General features: G+C 41.2%; 1 protein-coding gene across 1 annotated transcript; it reads left to right on the top strand.

The window, feature by feature from the left end:
• Nucleotides 1–153: 153 nt before the first annotated feature.
• cfdp1 (craniofacial development protein 1) lies at nucleotides 154–24874 on the top strand. The gene is made up of 7 exons (XM_034196910.1): nucleotides 154–497; nucleotides 1904–2030; nucleotides 4711–4933; nucleotides 7601–7710; nucleotides 15780–15905; nucleotides 22451–22609; nucleotides 23740–24874. Exons 1-7 carry the CDS (start codon nucleotides 428–430, stop codon nucleotides 23828–23830), a joined length of 906 nt encoding a protein of 301 aa, XP_034052801.1. The 5' UTR covers nucleotides 154–427; the 3' UTR covers nucleotides 23831–24874.
• Nucleotides 24875–25651: the final 777 nt, after the last annotated feature.

Raw genomic sequence — 25651 nt, 5'->3', positions numbered from 1 at the left:
GTACTATACAGTACCGTATAGGCCTATACATCTTATCCTGGCTGACTGATTGGCGCTGTGATGATATTATTGTTGTATTGACCCTCCCCCCCTGCAGGTGGCGCTGATGCAGACACACTCGCCTGGTCGCTGCAACAGAAGAGAGCAGCAGTCCAACATTTTGAGCCTTTGAGCTTTCCGTTGTCTTCACATTCAATTTCAGAAAGGCTAACTGTAGTACCCAGTTTCATACATATCGTGCACTAAATGTATTTAAATATATTAAAGCTCTAAAAGAGCAACATTAAAACGGTAGTTCTGCTAGAAAGGAGGCATTTAAACCCGGTTAGGTTTACTTCCGTAACCCCTGGAAGTAAGCTAGTAGCAAACCCACTGTCGCTGGTAGCCCTCTTTATTGACTTCACTATCAGTCTGAAGCTTCTCCAAAATGATGGACTACGATGACTACGACTCTGACGGATACTCGTCTAATGAAGATGCAGACTACGTCCCTTCAGGTTAGGGCGGTAAACAAAGCTGCACTTTATCAGAAGCGTAGTACACACCGCATGGAGGAGGACTGTTGTGGTTTTAGTTGTTGTAGCTAATGAATTGACTTTTTATATAAAATAGATTCAATTAGCTCTATTAGCTATAACTAGCAAAAGGTACGATTTTAAAACGATAACACCGCTGTGTAGAGACTTTGAGCTAAAGTCCATCAAGAACAAGGACATTTATTGCTGAATTTCTTCACAGCAGATGTACAAACCGGGAGTCTAAAGACCACTGGCGGTTCTAGAACAATTTTCCTTGGGGGCCATGTTGGGGCGAGTTATTAATCAGGGGGGGTGAGACAGTGTTCAAGATTTGTGTTTTTTGTTCAGTATAAAGTCATAGCGCACAAAAAAACAACATGTTTGTGTTTGTTTCAGGTACAGAATTTGTAATGGCAACTTAGTTAAAATGTCATTACATTATATATTTTTAAAACAAATATTATAACCTTGTATAATATCCAGTCTATCACACCACAAACAATGGTCTTAATGCAAACATATTCAATGTAATTAAAACAGAATTATTGATATATATATTAGGGCTGTTCCCGAATATCTGAATATTCGTTCGTTGGAGTACTATTCGGGTTTCAATTTCGTTATTCGGATATTCGTTTTGTTTGTTTTTCCCCCGTTTTTTTTCTCAAATTGAATTGATTGAAATCTCCAATATCAACGTAAGAGCTTGTGCCTCTTCGGAGGGTGCTAACACTTAACCATAAATGTTATTGTTTACTTTCTCTGTCTTTATATGTAGATATTACTTTTCTCCGTTAATCTCCGTCACGTTGTTTCCAAAGCAACAACAACTTCCTGTCAACAGCGCTAACTCTCCTTCAAAAATAAACGCATGTCCATAAATAGGAAGCCAAGCCAAATTACACTTAAGACATAATACAACTGCAACGAAAGTAACAAACACAATGCGATATCCTTTTCAATTTCAAAGAACACAAATTGGGTTACATTAACAAATAACTATAAAACAACAATACTGTAGAATAACAAAATGAATGCCGTGAATATACCGAAATACATGTGTTGAAGTGGTTCGCTGCTGATCACTACGCCCCCCGCGCGGGCCGAATATTCGCTGCTGATTACTACCGAATATCCGGAGCCCGAAAAATAGTATTCGGGACAGCCCTAATATATATAATATATGTCAAAAATGAACTGTGCAAATAAACTGCATGACATGTAATCAAACAAACTATTTGTGTAAGCTTTAATTACAGGGTAAATGATAACATGATTAAATCATACCATAACAACATGATTTAGCTAATTTTTAATAAACTACATTATTGATCTGTGTATTCACATTCTTTCCTTCTCATGTCTGCCTCCTGTTCTCTCCTCAGATGATAACCTGAGTGAGGATGACCTTAATGAGTGTGAGAAGGAAGACCCTCTGAACGAGAGTGACACTGTGCCACATGATGGCAGCGATAGCAAGAAGAAGAGGAAAAAAAAGGACATCAGTGTGAGGTGAGAAAATAATAAACAAGTTATAAGATGAAAGAAATAATGACAGAATGATATCAGATGAAGAGCTAAACTTTCCATATCCATCTTTAAAAAAAGCCAAAAGGGTCAATTAGCAGTCCAACACGTTGTTAGGATCTATTTCCATTTCCTTTTCCACATCACAACTTCCACAACTCCAACATCTTGGATAAGCTGCATTTTATCAGCAGGCATGTTAAATAGCATCTGAAATTATTGTACCGTAATGTCCGCCATTTTGATTGAATTAACCACATTTAGTACTTTTCAGCGCACTTATATCTTATATTAAACAGATTAGGGGTGCAACAACTAATCGACTTATTCGATTAAAATCGATTACCAAATTAGTTGCCAACTAATTCAGTCGTCGATTCGTTGGTGACGTCACAGGGGTAGACATTAAGGGTAAAAAGCCACTGGCCCTCCGGGCCGGTGGAATTGTATTATCACTGGCCCCACCATTGTAACCACTGGCTCGGAGCATTCGTCCAAAAAAAAATCGACTAATAATGAAGAAAATTAACACATTTGTTGCAATAGTAATTTATGCACTAACTACATTACTACTTGTACTACAACATTTGAACAATCAGTTCTTCCTCATTTTCCTCAATTGTTCATATTTGGTTTATTAAAATAATGATATTGTGGTCATTGTTAAAAAATGTCTGCTATTATTATGAGTATTATTATTTGTATAATGCACTTTCTGCCTTCCTGTCATTAGGAGTTAGAAATGTAATGGCTATAGATCAGATTAGATCCTTCATTATCCTAAACTGCTGGGACATTTCCCTATAGCCAATACCTTTATATTTTCTACTCTTCACTTACTTGTCAGCATAGGTCAGCATTGATGTACAGAGCCAACAGAAGACCTTGTTTATATTGGCATCATATTGAGAGGTGCAGTGACGCATCCTAAAACCAGGAAGTAAGCTGCTGGTTCCCTCGACAAAAAGCAATGGAATTTCTCCACAGGGTTTTGGAAAATAGCTGGAAATAAGGTCTGTAGAAAACAAACCTGTTTGATAAATGCACGTTTTGTTCAGCTGGATAATCTTCACATGTCTACCCTACTTTTATAATGTTCGAATCATAAATCTAATCGATAGATTATAAAAAGGGTTTTAGGATGCGTCACTGCACCACTCTATAGAAGCCAACTCCATCGATCAAGCTGGCTGAAACTTTCTCTCCTTTAACTCCTCCGGTGACTTTCTTTGATTTGAAGATTGTTTTTTGCACGGCGCTTGGCCGGTTACCACTGGTATTAAAAACAGTTTTGGCGAATGGTTAGGTGGCGCGATAGTCTGTAGTGAAGGAGCGCGCTCCCGCTCACGGGAGCCTGCTCGCGCTGCACTCCGCAGCAAACAGCTGTTTGCTTTTCACCCAACAACGACAAGCGACTCACGAAACGCTATGTTGTGGCGTTAATAAACGAAACAATTTAACAAAATTGCTAGTCAAAATACCAATACCACAGGAAACAATTTTTTTTAAACAATATTTTTAGTAGCCCGAGCGGGCAAGTGGAAAGTACGTTATGCTGGCCCGAAGTGTCTAAATAGTGCTTCCGGGCCAGCGGGCCAATTATAATGTCGAGCCCTGCGTCATCACATGTGTTTTACGCGCCGTTAAGCTCCAACGTTATTGGTCTTTTTATCGGTAGGCCTACTGGAGACATTTAAAAAATATATGTCATGTATTATTGCTACAAAAACATTATATCGCAGTCTTAGTGTCGCCAACTAGTTTCTAATATGCAAAAAGACAAACAAATGCGTCTATGATGTATTTTCGATCAGACGAGATCTCTCTCCCGAGTGTGTGAGGGGGCGGGGTAGTTTACACACACGCAGCTACTACATGCAGCAACACACTGCGGAGATGGCGGAGAGAACGCGCTCCGAGGTGTGGTTAAACTTTACCCATCTCGATGTGGAGAATGCTCGTTGCCAAAAGTGCAATAAGAGTTTAGCATGTAAGGGCGGTAACACGAGCAATTTGTCTAAACATTTAGCAAAAGTGCACCATATTCAGACGGAGGAATGCACCGGGTTCGACTGTCTTTCTAGTAGCTCTGTAGCCCCCCCATCCACGAGTAACGTTTCCACGTCAGGTGTTATGTATGCTAGCAGCAACACACGGAGTTAACTACATGATACAAACACGGGTTAATGATTAGAGGAAACTGAGTTATTTATTTTGTTAAAGTTTCAGCTATTCTGTTTACAGTTCTGTCATCAGATTATTTAATACGATTTGTTAAAACATTGTTGTTTCTTTTGATGTGAAATATTATTTATTTAATTTAAATTAAAAGCAATGTTAATTTTGTTCAAAATGTGTTTAGTTAATTTAATAATATATGTATTTTTGAATCAAGTATTCATCTTTATTGTCTTCATTGTTAGTTTCCACATGCCTAAAACAACCTCAAGCTAAATCTAAAAGTTGATGGCTAAATAAGAGCGCTTGAGAAATTGTGCAAGGCATACAGTAATAGTCCGAATAGTCGATTAATCGTTTCATTAATCGATAGATTAATCGATTATCAAATTAGTCGTTTGTTGCAGCCCTAAAACAGATAAATAAAGAAATACCCTATTTGCTACTAAAAAGATGATTTGAATGATGAAAACCATTCTTTTTATAGAAAGAGGAAGAAAGGAGTACTGAAAGTAGATAATGAAGAGGGGGACGGAGCAGAAGCAGAGGAGCGGCCACAGGAAGAGGTGGAACAACTCACCAAGGTAGGGCCGAAGGCTGAGGACAAACTGAAGAAGAAATCTGACGACCTGTGGGCCAACTTCCTGTCTGACGTTGGAACCAGACCCAAAGAGTCCGCACTGGCCCCTCAGTCCGGTTCCACACAGAAGGTAAATATATCCTAAACCCAATCAAGAACGTACCAATTTTGAATAGGTTAACACTCAAACCCAATTCCTAACCAAACTTACACATGGTGCTTTGTCTTATATTGTCTTTATAAGAATCAGCATTAGCTAATCTAAACACAGTCAAACACACATTACACACTATAGACTCTTAAACACAACAAACATAAAAAATAAACTCAGGTTAAACAATATTGATCATCCTTTCAACCATTATGAAGCCAAACAGAAGATTAACAATCAAATAATTCCTCATGAATTGGTAACAGGCTTTTTTACCATGGGCGGTTCTAATTTGGTGCCAACAGGGGCCAGTCATTTCCCCTGCCACACTGAGCTTGGACCCCCCTCTGGCCCCCTTCAGATATAATAGTCTATGACAGTGTCACGTATGAAAGTGTTGCATGAAAGTAATTGGAAATAGTTTTTTGTTTTAATGATGTCATTAAATACCTCTTCACTAAGTTACTGAGGCACATTCTGTAACTGAAACAAACACAAATCATGGTATTTTATGTTTCTTTACTTTACGCTTGTCCTGCATTTAATGTGCAACACTCATACAGAACAGCCCCCATCACGGCCCCCCCCGACTAAAATTGGTCTAGAACAGCCGCTTGCTTTTTCTACAAATAAGAACTCGTCTGAAATAAATTGTAATAATAAATGTTCACCCTTCTCCATATTTCCTTTCATACACCATAGTTCATAGTTTGTTGTGTACATACACCAGAGGTGGGGACTCGAGTCACATGACTTGACTCGAGTCCTATATTTTTTGACTTGAGACTTGCTTGACTAACATTGATAAAAGACTTGACTTGACTTTGACTTGGTATTCATGACTTGAGACTTGACTTAAGCTTGAGACAGATGACTTGAAAGGACTTGACTGTTTAAAATTAAATATTTGCGTTTGTTTTTGTAGTGAGATATTACGTTTAGTTTTTTCGAAAAACGTGATTATAGCGCCGTGCGCGCAAACCTGGCAACCCACTAGAAGGCAGGAGTCTCAGTTAACATGGCAGCGGCTAGCTTTACTCCAAAAATAGTGAAGTTTGGATTCAAGGATTATTTTGTCGATGACGGTAATAAGAAGAGAACAGCGGTATGCAGGGTCTGCAGCATACAGATCAGTGACACAACCACCACAACATCCAACTTCATTCGTCACTACAAAAAACCCCACAGGAGAAAGGTGCGTGCATGTGTTGTGTTAGCTAGAAAGCTAACGTTAAGTTTAAGCTACGTTAGACTTGGTTTCAAATCGATTAAGCAAAGAGAAGACAAAACGGTAAATGAACACTAGAACCGCCAAGGATTCATTTTGACTAACCCTGATACTGACGGCTGTAGCGAAGAGAGAGAGAGAGAGAGAGAGAGAGAGAGAGAGAGAGAGAGAGAGAGAGAGAGAGAGAGACAGATAGAGAGAGAGAGACGAGATATAGAGACGCAAGAGGCGATAGATGACTACTCGAGCGTCTAGCTAGATCGACTCTCACTACGATTCCTCATATCTCTTCGCGCTCTCAGATCTCTCTCCTACTCTCCTGCTCTCTAAGACCGCTCATTCTCTCTTCTTCTCCGCTCTCTCCCCTCTCTCTCTCCCTCATCTCTCTCTTTCTCATCTCGCTCTTCTCTCCATCCTGATCTCATGACTCTAGAGGAGCCTCGTTTATTTCCCCTGTGTTATTATCAGAAGTTACTGTAAACTTTTGAATAATGTAGTTCTACTTTTAGTAGTTTGTTTAAATGTTTTAATTATGTTGTTTTTGTTTGTAGAAGTGCATCATTCCTTGATTTATTGTAAAATGAATCTGAACTTTTTGATCTGCTATGATGATAAACTGAAGCCATTTCTAAATGAACCCAATTAAGTGTGTTTTAAATCTACTTAGTTTATAAGGAAATTATGAAGAGGAACAAATTAAATGATTTGAAAATGATATCTATGTAGGTGCTGACGCTGTTGGTGGTTCTAGTGTTAACAGAAATGTAAGTTAAATATGTGTAATGGCAAATGCCATATGATTTTCTTACCTGGAATTCTGCCTTTTTGAACAGACTTTTTGAGTCCTAGCTATATTGTCTGCAGTTCTAGGGTTAATAGGAATCTAATATGATTGTCATCGGTCTAAATTAGATTTCAAATGATTAACTGTGTATGTAATGAAGATCATAGTGTGGGTTGAATCCATTTTCATAACCACTGTCTTTTAACTGATTTAAATGTGGAAACTGGGCTCATTCATCAGAATTTCGTATGACTTGACTTGCTTGAGCTGAGCAATGACTTGACTTGCTTGACTCTCACCACAGTGACTTGGGACTTGCTTGATACTTGTAGGTCAAGACTTGAGACTTGCTCATGACTTGCACATGTAGGACTTACTCCCATCTCTGACATACACTAAACATAAACTAACTAAATAAAGTCACAGAAGGCCATGTTTAAAATGGTTATAAACCTGGATAAATAGAGAGGGAAACAAAGTGGTTGTTTTATTGTCTGTTCCACGTTCCTCCGGCCCCTGACTTGGGATATCATATGATTTTTTTAAAGTTGCATAACAATATCACATGTAAATCATTGATTATGTGTCTCATCCTTGTCCCTCCCATATACTGATGTTTTGTATTCCTCCTCAGGAGGATATCTCAGTATTGAAGGTTGCTCCCTCGAGTAAAGACACCAAAGCTCCTGAACCTGCTAAAGTCACCATCACCCAAGTGTTTGACTTCGCTGGAGAAGAAGTAAGGTATGCCTCTGAACACTCATCAACAGTTTAAGACTTAAAATGTTCTTTTAATAAACCAGAGATTTTGTAGGAAGATGAGCCAAATAGTTACATTTGGTAAAAATAAAATCAGAGCTTTAAAGTTTACAGAAAAAGCTAGGTTGGGTAGAGTATTTAGTAAATCAAATGCTCTGACAAAAAAAAAATCCAGTTACTTTGGCTGTGGCAGGACAGTAATAAGACGGGCCAACCTCTGCTCACTAATTGTGAACGGGCAGGGGCTAGTCAGTTAGCATGCTAATTTCGGTAGATATCTCTCCAACAAATTGAAACTTAATTATAATGAAGTAGATGAAGTAAGTACAGCCTTTAAATACAAAGTTAAATACAAGTTCCTGACATTCTGTAAATAACCAGATATCTCCAAATTGTACACAATTCTATAAATGATGTTGATAGTCTCAGTGGTTTAACTATTTACACATTGACCAGTAGGCGGTGCCAAACACACATGTAACCTCGTGAACTCTGTGAAAGCATAGCAGTACTACAGTATGTGTCCCCATACCAAGGTTTATTTTTACAGTCATTCAGACATTAAACACCTTCAGCTAATTCATGATGATTCAAATGGTTCATAACCATCCAACAATGAATAGGTTGAAAATATCTCATCAGAGAAAGAACATGATGTCTAGTCATCAATCTCCATCATTTACATATAATAAAAAAGGAAAATATTTCCCCTATTAAAAATAATCACTTAAGATAGTGCTTTGTTTCCAATAGTGTTAATACCATAATCATCATAATATACAAAAAAGAAACTGGACCGGGCTCTGGTGAAATACAACAGTTACCCTGCACCCCCCCCCTCGCGCCCAACTTTATATACAGCATCAGTGTGTTGTTCATTCTGTCTGTTCATAGGCTGTCACGTTCATTTTTAGATGTACCACACAGAACACTGGGTCATTATGGAGGATTGTCTTAACAGTCTTTGATGGACAATCCGTGTGTAATGTAAAACACTTTCCACAAACAAACAGATCTGCAAATTAAAACAAAAATACCACCCACAAAATCCCCCAAAAATCTCTGAAAACATGTATTTTCCACCCCCTCAAAGCGCTTTACATACTACGAGTCATTCACCCTTTCACACCTCATTCATTCATTAAGTATCTTGCCCAAGGAAACATCGACATGTTGACTGCACGGGCTGGGATTGAACCCACAAGGCGATGTCACTCCCTCGCAGCCACAGTCGCCCCACAGTCGGGAGTACATTGATTTGAAGTCAATTATAAGTATTTGTAAATATATTTGTATCACCTTTACAACACACATTAACAAGAAGGCCTTTGTGGCTTTCAGTTCTACGTGTGTGGATTTGCATTTTACACAGTGTTTGAAATACCCAGCAGCTAGAAACATGCATTCTTTATTTGAATATGTAGATGTGACACTGAGAGTTACTGTGTTTGAATTGGTTCTATTTATATTACCTCGCACACATTTGTGTACAATAACCTGCACTACTGCTTGGTGATCTGTTCTGAAAAATAATACTGACACATATGATGCCCTATAAAACATGTTGTTAACAGACTTTACAATGCAAGCACTAATATCTTTAATTATATGTGGCTGCTAATGTGAACAGTTAAATAAGGTCCTGGAACAGACTCAGTTTGCATGTCTTTAACCAGGCACAAGTAAATATCCTAGCTCATGAGATTGTGTGTTCCCATCAAAACAGTTTCATTATTACTGTGTAACAGAACCAAACTGTACATCCCACAGACAGCCACGTCCCTGCAGTCTGAATGTGGAGCATGTAATGTCCCGTCCTACATGTTTACATCTGAGCAGTCTTTACTCAGAAACCAGATTTGACTCTGGGTATAATAATTCATAAGGATGATTATGCATGAAGCTTCGTGCTCTGTAATTACTGAAACAGATTGCTCTTCAAAACATCCCCAGAGCCACAATAAATGCTGCTGAAGTGAACATTGTACTGAATTTATGTCTGAACATCGATTTTCTATGAAATAATCGTCTGCAAGTACTGAAATATTTCAAAGAGTATCCGTACTGCGGTGGCCCTCGTGTTTTTTCAGCTCTCTCTGGGACTCCCATAGGTTTCTGTTCCCTCCCTGAGACGAGACTCAGTGTGTACTCTGTGTAATTATGGCTGCATGTAATTAGCATATATAACAGGGAAAGCCTTTTAGTGCCGCCATGATGGATGCAAGTGGTGGTGTAGTCTGTGCAGAGCTGATGTTCCCAGAGGATGCAGCGGTTGTTCCTCATATAGCCTCCCTATCTAACCCCACAGTGAGACACACACACATGTTTTCCTCTGACTGCGAGTGTGTGGTACAGCATGTGTAGAGGGAGAGTTTTGTGTGCAACTCGATTTTGACAGGATAACAACTGGTGACTTCTAGAATTGTGTGAGTAACATTCTGTCTTTAGACTTCTCTGTTTCAGTGTGTGTACTCTGTATAAATGCTCTGTAGTTGATCTGACTGAAATTGTGATTTTAAATCTCAAAACCGCAACAGTATCTGTCAGGCAGAAACTTGGGACAAGTAATTTGACAGAAACCTTAAAAGTGAACTAACTGACTGCTCGGGTTAACTTTGATTTAAACATGTGTAGAATACTAAGAGCTTTATTGAGTAGGTGTAACTGTATTAAGGGTTAAACTCATAACTTTATAACTTAGGGTTTAATGTAATTGTAAAACCATTGTGCCACGGAAAAGACAATAACAACTCAGGAGGGAGCCAGTCTCGATTTCCTTTTGAGGGCCACCAGCTGCAGAGAGTTAACTAATTAAAGGGGCGTGGCCCCACATCTGTGAGAACTCAGCAATCAGGTGTCCATTTTAGGTAGCACTTTCCTGGAGCTTCAGCGTCAGACGAAGACTGACAAAGACAAAGGAGTCCTGCTGGAGTCACGAGGGAGGCAAAGAGGAGGCAAATCCTACTTTGATTGAGCCAAGGTTGAAGGCTGGTGTTTTATTTTATTTGGTTGTTTAGCCCCTCGTGCTATAATCATGTGTATTTTCTCCATTCCTGTTTATGTGTCTTCTCGTAATTATCACTGGCCCCGTGTATCTCCTAATCGATATAACCGGCCTGCTCTCGTCTATCCCACATGCTCCACTGACATCCAACATCTAGTTTCAGGCGGCCTGTGGAACTGCCAGTCAGCTGTTCCTAAGGCCGACTTCATCTCTGGCTACGCTTCCCTGCAGACCCTGGATTTCCTTGCTCTCACTGAGACCTGGATTACTCCATCCAACACATCCACCCCAGCAGCTCTCTCCACAGCATATTCCTTCTCCCATACACCCAGACCCACTGGCAGATGAGGTGGCACTGGTCTCCTGCTCTCTCCCAAATGGAGCTTTTCCCTCTTCAAGCTACCTAACTTCACTCCTTCCACCTTTGAATTCCATGCCGTCACAGTAACCCATCCTATACAATGAACCATTGTTGTTCTCTACCGTCCACCAGGCGCCTTGGGGGACTTCTTGGAGGAATTAGATAATCTCCTCTCACATATCCCTGAAACTGGCCCTCCCGCTGTACTTCTCGGAGACTTCAAACTCCAGACAGGGAAGATAGACGAACTAACATCTCTTTTAACCACCTTTGCTTTCTCACTGTCTCCATCCCCACCAACTCATAAAGCTGGCAATGTCCTTGATCTCATATTCTCAAGGAACTGCTCTACTTCTAACCTCTCTGTAAACCCGCTCCACACATCCGATCACTTCTTCATTTCATTCTCTCTACCCCTTTCCAAACATAACGAACTAATCTCTTCTCATCCTGCACCTGTCCGCCGCAACCTTCGTTCCCTCTCCCCCTCTACCTTTGCCTCATCGGTGCTCTCAGCCCTCCCTTCCTCTGACTCGTTCCAACTTCTGCCTCCAAACTCTGCTGCAGAAACTCTCCTCTCTACTCTCTCATCCTCTCTGGACTCTCTCTGTCCTCTCACATCTCGGCAGGCTCGTCAGTCCCCTCCTGCTCCCTGGCTAAATGACGCACTGCGCGCTAATAGAACCATCCTTCGGGCTGCTGAACGGAAACGGTGGAAATCCAAACACCATGACGACCTCCTAACCTATCAGGCTCTCCTCTCCTCTTTCTCTGCTTCGACCTCTCAGGCAAAAAGCACTTTCTTTCAAGATAAGATCCAATCTTTCTATTCCAATCCCAAAAAACTATTTTCCATCTTCTCCACCCTCTTGGACCCCCCCAAAGCCCCTTCCCCCTCCTCCCTTCTGTCAAGCGACTTTGTTAACCACTTTGAAAAAAAGGTTGATGATATTCGCTCTTCTTTTTCTGACTCACCTTTACTCACCGCTGGATCACCAGACCCTCCTTTCACCCACACACTGACCTCCTTTTCCCCTCTCTCTCCAAGTGAGGTTCTTACCCTCATTACCTCTGCCCGCCCTACCACCTGTCCTCTGGACCCTCAAACCTCCATCAGACTATCGCTCCTGATATTCTACCGTTTCTCTCCCACTTCATCAACACTTCTCTAACTTCTGGTCACTTTCCAAACAGTCTCAAGGAGGCAAGAGTAAACCCTCTCCTAAAGAAACCCACTCTCAACCCGTCTGATGTTATAAACTACAGGCCTGTCTCTCTCCTCCCGTTCCTGTCTAAATCACTTGAACGCGCTGTCTTTAAACAACTCTCCTGTTATCTCCATCAGAACAACCTTCTGGATCCGCACCAGTCTGGTTTCAAGGCAGGTCACTCAATAGAAACTGCCCTCCTTGCTGTCTCTGAGGAACTGCACATGGCTAAAGCAGCCTCCCTCTCCTCTGTCATCATGCTGTTGGACCTGTCTGCTGCATTCGACACGGTGAATCATCAGATCCTCCTTCGCACTCTCCAAGAACTTGGAGTTTCAGGCTCTGCACTTTCCCTCCTCACCTCATACCTCAAAGACCGTACCTACAGGGTAACTTGGAGAGGGTCCGAGTCCGACCCTTGTCAATTAACTACAGGGGTCTCTCAGGGCTCTGTTCTTGGTCCCCTCCTCTTCTCCCTGTACACAAACTCGCTCGGATCAGTCATTAGCCCGCATGGTTTTTCATACCATTGCTACGCTGACGACACCCAATTAATTCTGTCCTTTCCCCGCTCAGAGACCCAGGTCGTCGCACCCATCTCTGCTTGTCTAGCTGACATCTCTCAGTGGATGTCTGCTCACCACCTCAAGCTCAACCTTGACAAGACTGAACTGCTTTTCCTTCTGGGAAAAGATTGTCCCATTCTTGACCTGACAATCAACATCGGCACCTCTATTGTTTCCCCGACTCAGACTGCAAGGAATCTGGGTGTGACCCTAGATAACAACCTGTCCTTCACTGCAAACATCGCTGCTACTACCCGCTGCTGCAGATAGACGCTTTACAACATCAGGAGGATACGTCCCTACCTGACCCAGAAAGCGACGCAGGTTCTGGTCAAGGCTCTCGTCATCTCACGCCTAGACTACTGCAACTCCCTCCTGGCTGGTCTATCTGCATGTGCCATCCGACCTCTGCAGCTCATCCAGAATGCAGCGGCTCGTCTGGTCTTCAACCTTCCTAAATTTTCCCACACCACGCCGCTCCTCCGCTCCCTTCACTGGCTTCCAGTAACTGCTAGAATCCACTTCAAGACAATGGTACTTGCGTACCATGCTGCGAATGGATCTGGCCCTTCCTACATCCAGGACATGGTTAAACTGTACACCCCAGCACGTGCACGAACGGCTCGCTGCACCCGCATTGCGATGGGGACCCAAGTTCCCATCAGCAAAAACACGTGGGTTTGCTATCCTGGCTCCAAAATGGTGGAATGAGCTCCCCATTGACATCAGGACAGCAGAAAGCTTACACATCTTCCGGCGCAGACTGAAAACTCATCTCTTTCGACTCCACTTTGAGCGATAGAATTACTAACAAAGCACTTATATACTAATAAAGGACTGGCTTACCTAAAGCCAGTTGAGTAGCACTTTAAATGTTTTAGCTCTATGAAACCTGATGTACTTATATGATTCTGTTTTCTTCAAGTTTGTATCTTGTTAGTCGAACGCCTGTAAGTCGCTTTGGATAAAAGCGTCAGCTAAATGCAATGTAATGTAATGAGAGGATTGAGATGCAGAATGGGCTGTGTAGATTAGTTATATTGATGACAAAAAATATGCCCTTTCTATATATTCATTTGTTTAAAAAGATAACATTAATCCACATTTGAATGAAGAAGTGTCAAATCTATCAACAACTTTCTATATAAACTAGTTTACTTGCTAAATTAAAAAAGTGTTCTGCATCCCTAAGCAGATTTCCTCTCATAGCTCATCATTTGGAGCACAATGGGAAACTGAAACTCCACATGTTCCCCTCAACTGTGATGAATCTAATACTCAATAGACTCTGAATTGTTGCCCTTTTATACACTCAAACATAATGACTCTGATTTCAATTTAGTGGACTTTTTTTCTGAGTTGGGTCAAGTGCTTTACTAAAAGTAAGGGGTTAACAAAACATTGAGCAAGTATACAAATAAGTCAACTTACTAAAACCAGAGAAATTAAACTTAGTTTCTTGACTCTGGGATTGGTCAGTATGCCGTGTGAGTAGAAAATGGGTGTCAGATATTAAGAATAAAAATAATTGGAGAGGTAAATCAATGAAAAATAATTGCATTAGTGATGCATGGTTAAAAGTTTCAAACACTTGTTTTTACCCATATTTTGGGGGGAGTCAAAATCTAAACATGTTTGGTGTTATAAGGAAATGCACGTCAAACTGGTAAGAAAATTCAGACACTTAGGCCCAATCCCAAACCACTCCCTCGACCCTACCCCTCCGTGATGGAGTGAACTCCATCTGTAGCCACACTCGCAGCTCAACGAGGCTCCCTCCTGTCAGATGGAGGGAGTAAATACAGCAGCAAGCTTTGGGACGGCCTCCCCTCTCTCCGGCAGAAACAGGAAATGCCGTAACTGTATGTAACAACGGTTTCAAATCAGCATCTCTTAGACAAAAAGTTTAAATGAATAACTCAAATAAAACTCCAAACATCTTTCATTGTGTTTCAAAGCTCTTTTAGTTTTAAACCTGATGTTTATAAGCTTCTTAGTTTTTGCAACGGTCTGTAAATATACACAACTTTATAATAAAATGCACACATTTACCTTTTTCTAGACTAAACACAGGTATGATCCTAAGTTAAAAACATATGAGGTTATCATGAGGTTGTTAACATCGCAATTTATCAGTGGATGTTTGCTGGAACTACTTGTAAACAGCGTGTTTCCTGACGGACACACACAGCATGACTCCGGTCAGGTAGAGACCAGTCTCAAGTCAACATCGCTGCAGACTCGCTGTTTGAGGGCTTGATAGCCCACTCCCCCTCCACACTCGTTGCTTTGGAACAGCCCTCAATATGGCGGACCCTCCGCGTGAACGCGCAAACGGAGGGGTAGGGTGTAGGGGGCGGTTTGGGAATGGGCCTATGTTACAGCATGGACACTTCCCCCTGTTTATAATGTGAGCTACACAGATTGATATCGTCCTGCAGCTCTATCTGTTCCTACAGTGGAGACTGTCCACTATCTCACACTCTTGTGCACTTCAAGAACCTCAAGCATGTTTAGAAAAAAGTTCCTTTACTCTGTTTTCAACACATCTACATGTAAAGCTAACAATTGCAGTAACCATTCTTCATCGTCTGCTTTCTTTGCATTTTCACTACCATGCAATTCATGGTTAAAATATTCATTGGTATTACTGGATGATGTTGGGGTTGAACTTTTTTACACATTAAGGTTTCCAGGTGATTCCAGAGTGTTAACGTTAACAACACAAAAGTAAAAAACGACACAAAGTCCCGAATTTGACCTGTTTAGATTTAGTTTTCAGGGTTTTTCCGAGCTAGTAAGGCTAGTTTCACCATCATATACTGGCTGTTTCAAACTGCTCCATAGACATACTGTATTACTTCTATTCATGTGCAAACAGTTGAGCACGCTGTGTGTCTGTCTCCCTCTGTCAGGGTGAATAAAGTGGTATCAGCTGACTCCAAAGAAGCTAAGATGTATCTGGAGAACCAGAAGGAGGACGAAGAAGACGAGGAGGAGGAGACCTCAGGCGGCAGCCAGCCCCCTCTGCCTGGCCCCAGGTACCCTCACATCTTTACATACAGCATTCCCCCACACACTGACACGTACATGATGTGATTGCTGCCTAAAAGAGCCCCAGGATTGGTTGAATCACATTTAGTATTGTGTTATTGAAGCTACACTCTACTCAGTTTGTGTGTGTGTGCCTTTTCTCTACCGCAGTTATGACCTTTCATTGCCATGGCAATTTAAATCATTTGGGAAAGGGCACATCTTCCCTCCAAAACCCCAGACAGGAAACAGGAAATCATCTTCCAACAGACAGGAAGTACAGTGTGTCCAAAAGCTATTTCCTGTTTATCTCATCTGCGTGTAAAATGGGAAAGAGCCATCAGCGTCACACACACACACACACACACACACACACACACACACACACACACACACACACACACACACACACACACACACACACACACACACACACACACACACACACACACACACACACACACACACACACACACACACACACACACACACACACACACACACACACACACATACACACACACACACACACTTCCCCCCCTACATCTGTTTCCCCTACTTCTAGTCTTTATGCTAAGCTAGGCTAACCACGTCCTGGCTCCAACTCCTAACTCAACACACAGACATAAACAAGATATCCATCAACTTTTCATCTCACTCTGCAAAAGGAAAGTGAACTCCTCCTTTAGTATTATGTTTAGCTCTGTGTTGGACCTAACACATTCACATTTATACATCTCCAGACTGCAGGATAAAGGCCTTTTAAAACATAATATAAGCATATCATTTGAAGCAACCAGTTTGAGCCTTAATACAAAATGATTCTTTGGAATTTGGTAGTGCTGAGATACAGAAGGGTCTACCACTAAACACACATTCGTTTTCTAAAATACCATCTATTCTATGGCATGATGTTACACAAGATTTAACTACAATTATTGGAATTGTTAATATTACTACCTGCATACTTGCATATCTGCGTTTTTAATTATCTCGCCAACTCTTACATTTTGCCGTGTGCTGCTGAGGATCTGAGAGAGGATACTTCCTACATGTTATTTGGATCAGTTGTTCTGTAGAAAACTGCAAACACGTCTGCTATTGACCACTAAGGGACGTCTCTGTATGTTTTATTTAACAAAAGAATGTCATGCAGGAAGATATTGTGTATGGAAAGGTGCATTTGCTGCTCAGATCACATTGTAAGGGATTTTAAATCTCCTTCCTTCGAGAAATATGGCATCCTACAACGCTGGTTCACTTCTTAGCGTGAAAATGAATAGAATATCACCTCCCATCTTCAGAGCAATCTGACTATTATAACATTAGTGCCACAACATAAGTAACCGGATCAAAGTAACATTACGTACAGTCCGCGGCACTGTGAGTGCAGACGTCGATGTATCCCATTATCATTCATATCACATCATAATGTAGCCTATCATATATTTCCTTATCTGAGTCAGCTTCTTGAGCCGTATCTGGCCGTGCAACACTCGCATACCTCATTCACACCAACGGTGTTTCAGGGCCGGTTCGGAGCTGGAGCTTGAAAAGCACCGGGTTTTCCTGTTCACACCGCAGCGGAGCAGCCTCTTAGCTCCGGAATCCGGTTCATTTCGAGCACCAAAAAATTGTCCGGCTAGAGCAAAAGCACCACATACGTCACGCTAACGTCGAGGCGGGGGCAGGGGCAGAGACAGATCAACTCCTGAACAACAACAAAAAGCTGGCGTTTTATCCAGCTTGTACACAACGATGGAGAAACTTAACAAGCAGCCACTGCTCCACTGAAGAGACCAGCTACCTACTGGGAATCTGGTCTTCTGAAGAGGTACAGAGGAAGCTGGAGCACAATCGGCCATTGTTGTTGTTGTCGGTGTGAGCCGTTCTTATTATACATCCATGGTGTGAGCTGTGAGGGGTTTCCGCGCGGTTTGGCTTTATGAAGCAGGCACGCGAAGGGTTACGTCATGACGCAAACGATGACGCAGCATCAGTCGGACTCTGGGCGGTGTGAAAAGAGCCGGAGTTAAACCAAAGAACCGGTTATGAACCTGAAAAGCTCTAGCACAGAGCTTGAACCGGAGTTGCGTTGGTGTGAATGAGGTAACAGTGTCACATACTGTATGCAGAAGTAACACACATTAAGTTGACGAAACACTCGAGTCAAATGTAATTAAAGTCAGATCCACTCGTGTCTTAGACGGGGCAGTGATATCATAAACCTGTTAATGTACGAATTCAAACACTTTTTCTTTTACCAGCTGTATTCACCTTGCAGGTGCAGCTATGTGGCTTTTATCCTGGATAAAGTGTTTAAGTCATGGATGTTTAAAGTTTAACTTCTTCATATTTGTCTAACATTATAGTTGACGCTTCATTCAGGAAGTATGACGCGCTGCGCTGTCAGTACTAGGGTTGGGTATCGTTTGAATTTCAACGATTCTGATTCTGATTCCACTTTTCGATTCCGGTTCTTAACGGTTCTCAATTCCGATTCTTTGAGGGGCAGGGTAAAAAAATGATACATGCTTCTTCCACCAAGAAAATTACATTTATTCGAGAAACTTTTACACAGGTTAGTTTACAGTAATATTCACATTAATCAGTCTGTTTATATTCACTGCTATGTAACTGTAACCTGAGAACCACTGAAGCTGCAACAGTCCAACTTTTAAAGGAACCCCCCCCATTTAAAAACAGTTCTTATTGAGAAAAACAAGCATATCTGCCTTCTCAGGCATACCTGGAAGAAATGTTTGAACATTTTAAAGTAAAATGCTTCAATCTGGTGCACTTTAAGCAGAATTACTAGAGACTAGATCTAGGGGGTACAACTCTAAACACCCATATGAAAGAGATCGGTTTACATTTGAATAATTAAATAAGTATGTGAGCATAACCAATAACCCATAGCCAATAAATAATACATGTAACGTATTTTATTTTTGTTGTTCATTCATATCTTATTTTACTATTTTATTTATGCATATTTTTTTATCTCTCCAGTTTAAAACGATATGTCTGGTTTAATGTCCTATAGTATACATTGGAATGATTTCAAACCTGTTTTATCCCAATAATTATAAAGGAGTGCCTAGGAGATATGTGTTTACATAAATTGTGATCAAAACGTTTGAGACCCACTGAGACAACTTAGACTAAAGTGAACTATCTAAACACTCAGTCCTTTACCTCACTGAGCTGTAGTTATCAGCCTCAGTCTGACTGGAGAGGACTCTCCCTCCACATCATTGTAGAAACATCTTCTTCTTCCGTTAGAGCAGCTAGCACCAGATGCTAATAACAACAGCGTGTACCGGTGCACCCTCCCTTTCTCCCACGCTCACTCCCACGCTCACTCGCACTTTGGCTGTGAGCTGCGGTTGCCAGATAAGCCAACATCCCCCATTTTCATCACTTACAGCGCCCATCGTACAGGGCAAATGAAAAGTGTAACCGGGATGAAAAGGGTGTTACATTTACTTAATTATGAATGTTGTTGCATCAAGGCCGAAAATTAGGATGAGCCCCAACGGTCAAAACTTTTTTTTTTCCTCCCAGAGCTGTCAGCGCAGCGCCTCCACAGATATGGCGCCCTAGGCGAACATGGTTACGCTGTAGGAAGTGTAGGTACAACGCTACATTTCCCGCCCCGCTGCAGTCATACAGTAGGCTACGGAGAGCGGTGAGAAACATTTCCTCAGGCATCGAAAAGCGGAACCGAAATTCACATTTCTAAATGATGCCGTTGGAATCGGAACCGGTTCTCGGTACCCAACCCTAGTCAGTACGCTTGTCCATGTTTGTGATTGGTCGAATGCTCCAAACAGGGCCGGCCCTTGGCACTTGCGAACTAGGCGGTCACGCTGCGCTGGGAGAAATGTTTTTATTTATTTATTTTATTTATACATTTACATTAATAATTGAATAAAATAAACACCCTTTGCACCCCGGGCCGGCAACATTTTGCATTTGCCCTGTACGATGGGCGCTCTAAGGGATGAATCAAACGGTTTGGTCACAATTTATGTAAACAAATATTTCCAAGGCACACCTTTATAATAGGGAGGCTGTGGCGCAGTGGAAATCATAATCTTGCCTAGGGCACCAAAATGTCTAGGGCCGGCCCTGGCTCCAAATACCACCCCTTTCATGTGAACGCTCCCCTAACTAGATAGGGCAAAGCTGGCTTGAGTTAAAGAGTTGTAGGACCACTTAGCGAGAGCATGTTAGTTTTGGATTAGGAAAACCGGGTAACTCAAACATATCCAGGTTATGTTGAACCGGCTTCTTCGTACAGGCCTCAGGACTCAAAGGATTAAATCAAACACTCCATAGAAAGGCACGCACCCCACCATGCACGTGCTGTAATAAACTAAAACTATTCAACATTTATTCATAGACTGCAACAGGTTGACAAAAGGGAAGTTGTGTCAGGGATAATTGATGAAAAACACAGTATTACATTAGGACATTAGCTAGAAAATACTTTCTTTATATAATTTATTTAACATGAATTCATTTCTTTATATATGTTATGATTTCTTTTAATTTATGGGTCTATTCATGGACAGGTAGGAAGCCTCAGCCTGATGTGAAATGATTGAAAGACCTTTGATATGAGGGAGAAAAAAGGGAAACTTGGACTTTGGAGCTTCACACTGCAACTTGAGCACGTTACTAAGAGTGGCTGTATGTAATTGTGGAACGCCAAAATGAGCGGTGTTTAAATGGCTCACAGTAATTGACGACGTCTGTGTCCAGTCATGCAGCAGTAAATGAAAAGCCCAGTCTGCTGTGGTCTCCAGGGGAACATCATTATGCTTTCATAAAGTGATTAATAGCTTCTTCTTTTTTTCTAGAGACTCCTCTGATACTGTATAAATCACATCACTTGAGGACAGAGTGTATGCCATCTTAAGACTGGCGGTGTTAGGGACCAGCGACTCACCATCAGTGAGAGGGAAAGTCATGAGGCAACCTGAAAACTATTTAAAAAATATTATTTTCTGAGCAGCAGAATAGATTTTTATACAGCAAACGTCTGTAATCTAATAACATTTTGTTAATAGAAGGTGGCTTAAGTGCTTAACAGACCCGTTCTCCATTTTGTTGTGACATTTAAAGCCCATCTCATTAAATCAATCCAGTAAGTGAAAGGGCAGTGAGTCTTTCAATTAGTGTGTGTGTGTGTGTGTGTGTGTGTGTGTGTGTGTGTGTGTGTGTGTGTGTGTGTGTGTGTGGTGTGTGTGTGTGTGTGTGTGTGTGTGTGTGTGTGTGTGTGTGTGTGTGTGTGTGGTGTGTGTGTGTGTGTGTGTGTGTGTGTGTGTGTGTGTGTGGTGTGTGTGTGTGTGTGTGTGTGTGTGTGTGTGTGTGTGTGTTGTGTGTGTGTGTGTGTGTGTGTGTGTGTGTGTGTGTGTGTGTGTGTGTGTGTGTGTGTGTGTGTGTGTGTGTGTGTGTGTGTGTGTGTGTGTGTGTGTGTGTGTGTGTGTGTGTGTGTTCACACTACTTCCCAGCACTGCAAAAAGTTAAGATGCAGCTTAGAATTAGGTTAGTTTCGTTTTTTTGCAGCAGTTGAGTGGAGTTAGGTGTTAAGTTGTGAGTTTTTTTTTGTGGTCTAATGGATAGTGAGGTGGGCTGATGATCGGAAGGTTGCGAGTGCGGAGCCCCCACAAATAGAATCAAATGATGTGGGAAATACTGCAATAGCGTGAAGTCAAAAGGTAACAGCTATAAATGAACTACATCACGGTTGCATGACATGTCACCACCGCTAAGCTAAAGAGCTATATTCGCCATTATGACGTTTAGTGGTCCCATTTAGTCACTTGTTAGCAACCACTGTTTTTATGACACATAGACATTTCAGATATTCACCAGTGGAGTATCTACCTGTGTGTTTACTATCGTAAAACAAAACGTGAAAAATCTCTTGGGCGTGTGTTATCCACAGCCGTATTTGAGGCATTTAACCAGAAGCATGTTTTTGAAAACCAAAGCCAACTCGGTAATTTCTGGATTTGAGGACCCATTCCTGCACCACTCTATGGAAGACCTGTTAGTTTGTGTGTTTGTGCAGCATGGAATACCAGCATTTCTATAGAGTGGAACTTTGTATCTCATTAAACTTCAGTTGATGTTTGGATGCTGGGCTAGTTTGTTTTGTATCTCTGCCATGATCTCTGCATGTCTTTCTTGATTGGTATTTGACCGAGTTCTTCATAACACCATTTTTGACTTTTGACATTTTAGTCTACATTAAAAAAAAAAGCCTCATTATGATGGTTTAACAGTAAATCGTATATTTAAAAATGGCAGCATGGATTTTTGTTCACAAAATGTAAAAAAGGCATTACAGCTGATCAGATCAAGCTGGGCCATTGTGAGTCGGAGGCCATTTAAAAGTGTCAGTTGATGTATATTTTAAAAAAAACGTTAAAGTGTTACATGGTTCTTATTTCCTCTGATCTCTGTTGATCTCATTAGCATGATTTTGAACACATGTAGCAGAACGTCTAAAGCCCCCCCCCCCCTTGTGTGTGCGCAGTGTCAAGCGGCCTGCAGGCATGTCGAGCATCATGAATCGTCTGGGCGGAAAGAAACTGAAGATGAGCACGCTGGAGAAGTCTAAGATGGACTGGGATGCTTTTAAATCGGAGGAAGGCATCACCGAGGAGCTGGCCACCCACAACCGTGGAAAAGAGGGGTAAGAGACCCTCACAGCACGAAAACCCTCTGATGGTCAAAGAGTGTAAAACAGGCAGATACGATCTCTGAACAACACGATCTTTGATGTTCAGAATTCCCCGATGAGAAAGGCTTAGGAATACCTGTGAACAATGAAAATAAAACGTACATTTCAATTCAAGAGTATCTATTCACTAGGATTATCTTGGATTAAAGTGCCTTATCGGGTTGATGAAAATTGTGAAGGGGCCATTTTTTATAAATGTGACGAGGCAATAGTCTCAGAAAAGCTCAATAATAACATAAGTAACATGAGTCTCTGTGCACTGCTAAGATAGATAGATGGATACTTTAGGTATCCCACGTACATTTTAAATCATTTTGTCCATGCAGCATTTTGACTGTCAATCTACAAGAATTACAAAATTACTTAAAAAATAATTAGAATACAATAAAAATAAAACACATTTAAAAACATTTTAATTTTTTTAATCAACTTTAAAACAAGTAAAAAATACCTATATTCACAGGAGTATCTACACATTATAAAATATACAATATACATTTGAATACTTTCCAAAATACCAACCTACTGAACATATAAACATAGTGTGCTGTATCGTTAAAACATTTTGTACAGTAGCTTGAGATTTAGAGTAAAATTGTGAATTTCCATTCTGTGCCTCTCTCTCACACACACACACACACACACACACACACACACACACACACACTCAGATACATTACTTGTAACTTACCTTCCAACCAAGCATAAGGATGGGGGCTAATTTAAAAACACTTAGACACAACAGGAACTCAAGTCATTACACACACCAACACACGCATTTCCAGTTTGTGCTTGTTCTGACAAAAGTAGGTCTAATGGTGTGTGTGTGTGTGTGTGTGTGTGTGTGTGTGTGTGTGTGTGTGTGTGTGTGTGTGTGTGTGTGTGTGTGTGTGTGTGTGTGTGTGTGTGTGTGTGTGTGTGTGTGTGTGTGTGTGTGTGTGTGTGTGTGTGTGTGTGTGTGTGTGTGTGTGTGTGTGTGTGTGTGTGTGTGTGTGTGTGTGTGTGTGTGTGTGTGTGTGTGTGTGTGTGTGTGTGTGTGTGTGTGTGTGTGTGTGTGTGTGTGTGTGTGTGTGTGTGTGTAGGTATGTGGAGCGGAAGAGTTTCTTGGACCGCGTCGACCACCGGCAGTTCGAGAGAGAGAAAGCAGTGCGACAGAGCAATGTGAAACAATGACACAGTCCCTCAGAGCGGAGCAGATGTTCCTCTCTCTCTCTAATGACAGACTTGCTGTTCCCGGGTAAAGTGAGCTCAAACCGGTGCTGTGGCTCCACTCTATTTCAGGACGGATATTATTAGGCTGAGTTTGTGGGACGATGGGTTGCTGAGTTCTTGTTCTTCCATCTCTGTGGGAGCCGATTAGAGCTTCAAACCTTCACACTAAGGGCATTTTCTGAAAGTGGTCACTCTTTCCTGTCTTACATCCACACAGGGCTGTTTTACAACTAGGACGTAGTTTTGGGGTTAAAGAATAATTCTGGTTTAATATATTTGTTATTTTCTGTTTCTACTCACCACGTTAACTGCTGAGGTATTGGATCACAGTGACATCATTAAAAAAAAAGTCTGAGGTCAAGAAACATCCAGATGATTTACTACTTAAGTAGAAACTGAACATGAGGTTGAGTAAATGGATGGGATTTGTGGCTAGGTTTTGTTATGTTGTGTGAAACTTCAGTAATAACGAGTGAGGTCATCTGGATTACCAGGATCAGAGAAAACATTACAGGTGTAAAATCATGTACCACACATTGCAATCAGAATGTATCAGGTCTCAGCTAGGTCTAAAGGACATCTGTACAGGGTAGTGTGACACATCCTGATGAAAGGTTGACAAGTCACCTATAACCCTATAACAATTTGCTACATTTTGTAGCAAAAAAACTGAGATCCAATTACAAGGATCTTAAGGAGGACTTCAATGTTTATTAACAGGCACTGAATCTGCCTGCTCCACTGACATCATGACCACGTGGTTTCATGCACACAGGTGACCATCTCTGGGGACACTGTACAGAACACTGTATTTCTGATCAATACCACCATGGAGGTGTGATCAATCAAACTGCCTGTTATCCATCAGATGAGAGGGCCACACTGACTCCTGTCCCTCAGGGGCCGATCTGTCCTTTAGGAACACACAAGGACAGAGTGTTGAGAGGAGGACATCTTGTTTCTTCATGTAAATATTAGATATTCAATAAACACATTTTAAGTTCACAGGTTGATTTTCTTTTTTTCTGAGTTGCTTGCAGAAAGTGAAGAGTCTCTGTTCTAAGTGTGAAGCTGACTTCCATAGATCACATATGGAACCCCGAAATGATCAACAATGAATTATAAGGCATATTGAAATGAGTAATTATAAAAATGAGTTATGTAAAAATAACCAAAACTCTTCAATATTCTAAAATTCCATATAAGTACACATGTTACGCAGCCTTTTTGTTGTAAGGTGTCCTTACATTTTATTTCTATTAACCAAACTAAGTCTACAACTGTTTTTTAGTGCCTCTAGTGTGGTAAAATAAAAAAAGGCTTTTGGTTAACTACATTACTGTTCCTTCCTCACACACAAACACACAGGTTTTTATGGTTGACAAGAGATTATCCTCACATTTGTTCCCACGTATCTGTAGTAGTAGGCATCTCTTGTGTCATCATTTTATTCTGAAACAGCATTTACATCATCCTGGGACACTAAAAGTCCACTCCAATCAACACATCTCAGCTGAGGTCATTCACTGTAACGGCTTCCTATAAACAACCGGTGGAGATAATCTCTTATAATAATGGAAACAACCAACAAGCTGCAATATGTTCCAGTTGGAGCAGATTAGGATTTACTAAAGGATATGAGCACTACATCAGCAAACTGATGTTGCGACCTCTGCCTCATGTTTTATTTTATTTACGTGATAGCCAGAGGGATGATCATTTTAACATGAAGCTGTAACTATTTATAGAGACAGGATAGCTTCACTAAATCTCTTTTGTGTG

Source organism: Gymnodraco acuticeps, unplaced genomic scaffold, assembly GCF_902827175.1.
Source record: "Gymnodraco acuticeps unplaced genomic scaffold, fGymAcu1.1, whole genome shotgun sequence".
Taxonomy (NCBI): domain Eukaryota; kingdom Metazoa; phylum Chordata; class Actinopteri; order Perciformes; family Bathydraconidae; genus Gymnodraco; species Gymnodraco acuticeps.
The sequence above is the reverse complement of the archived record's forward strand: the minus strand, read 5'-3'. Positions and strand labels throughout refer to the sequence as shown.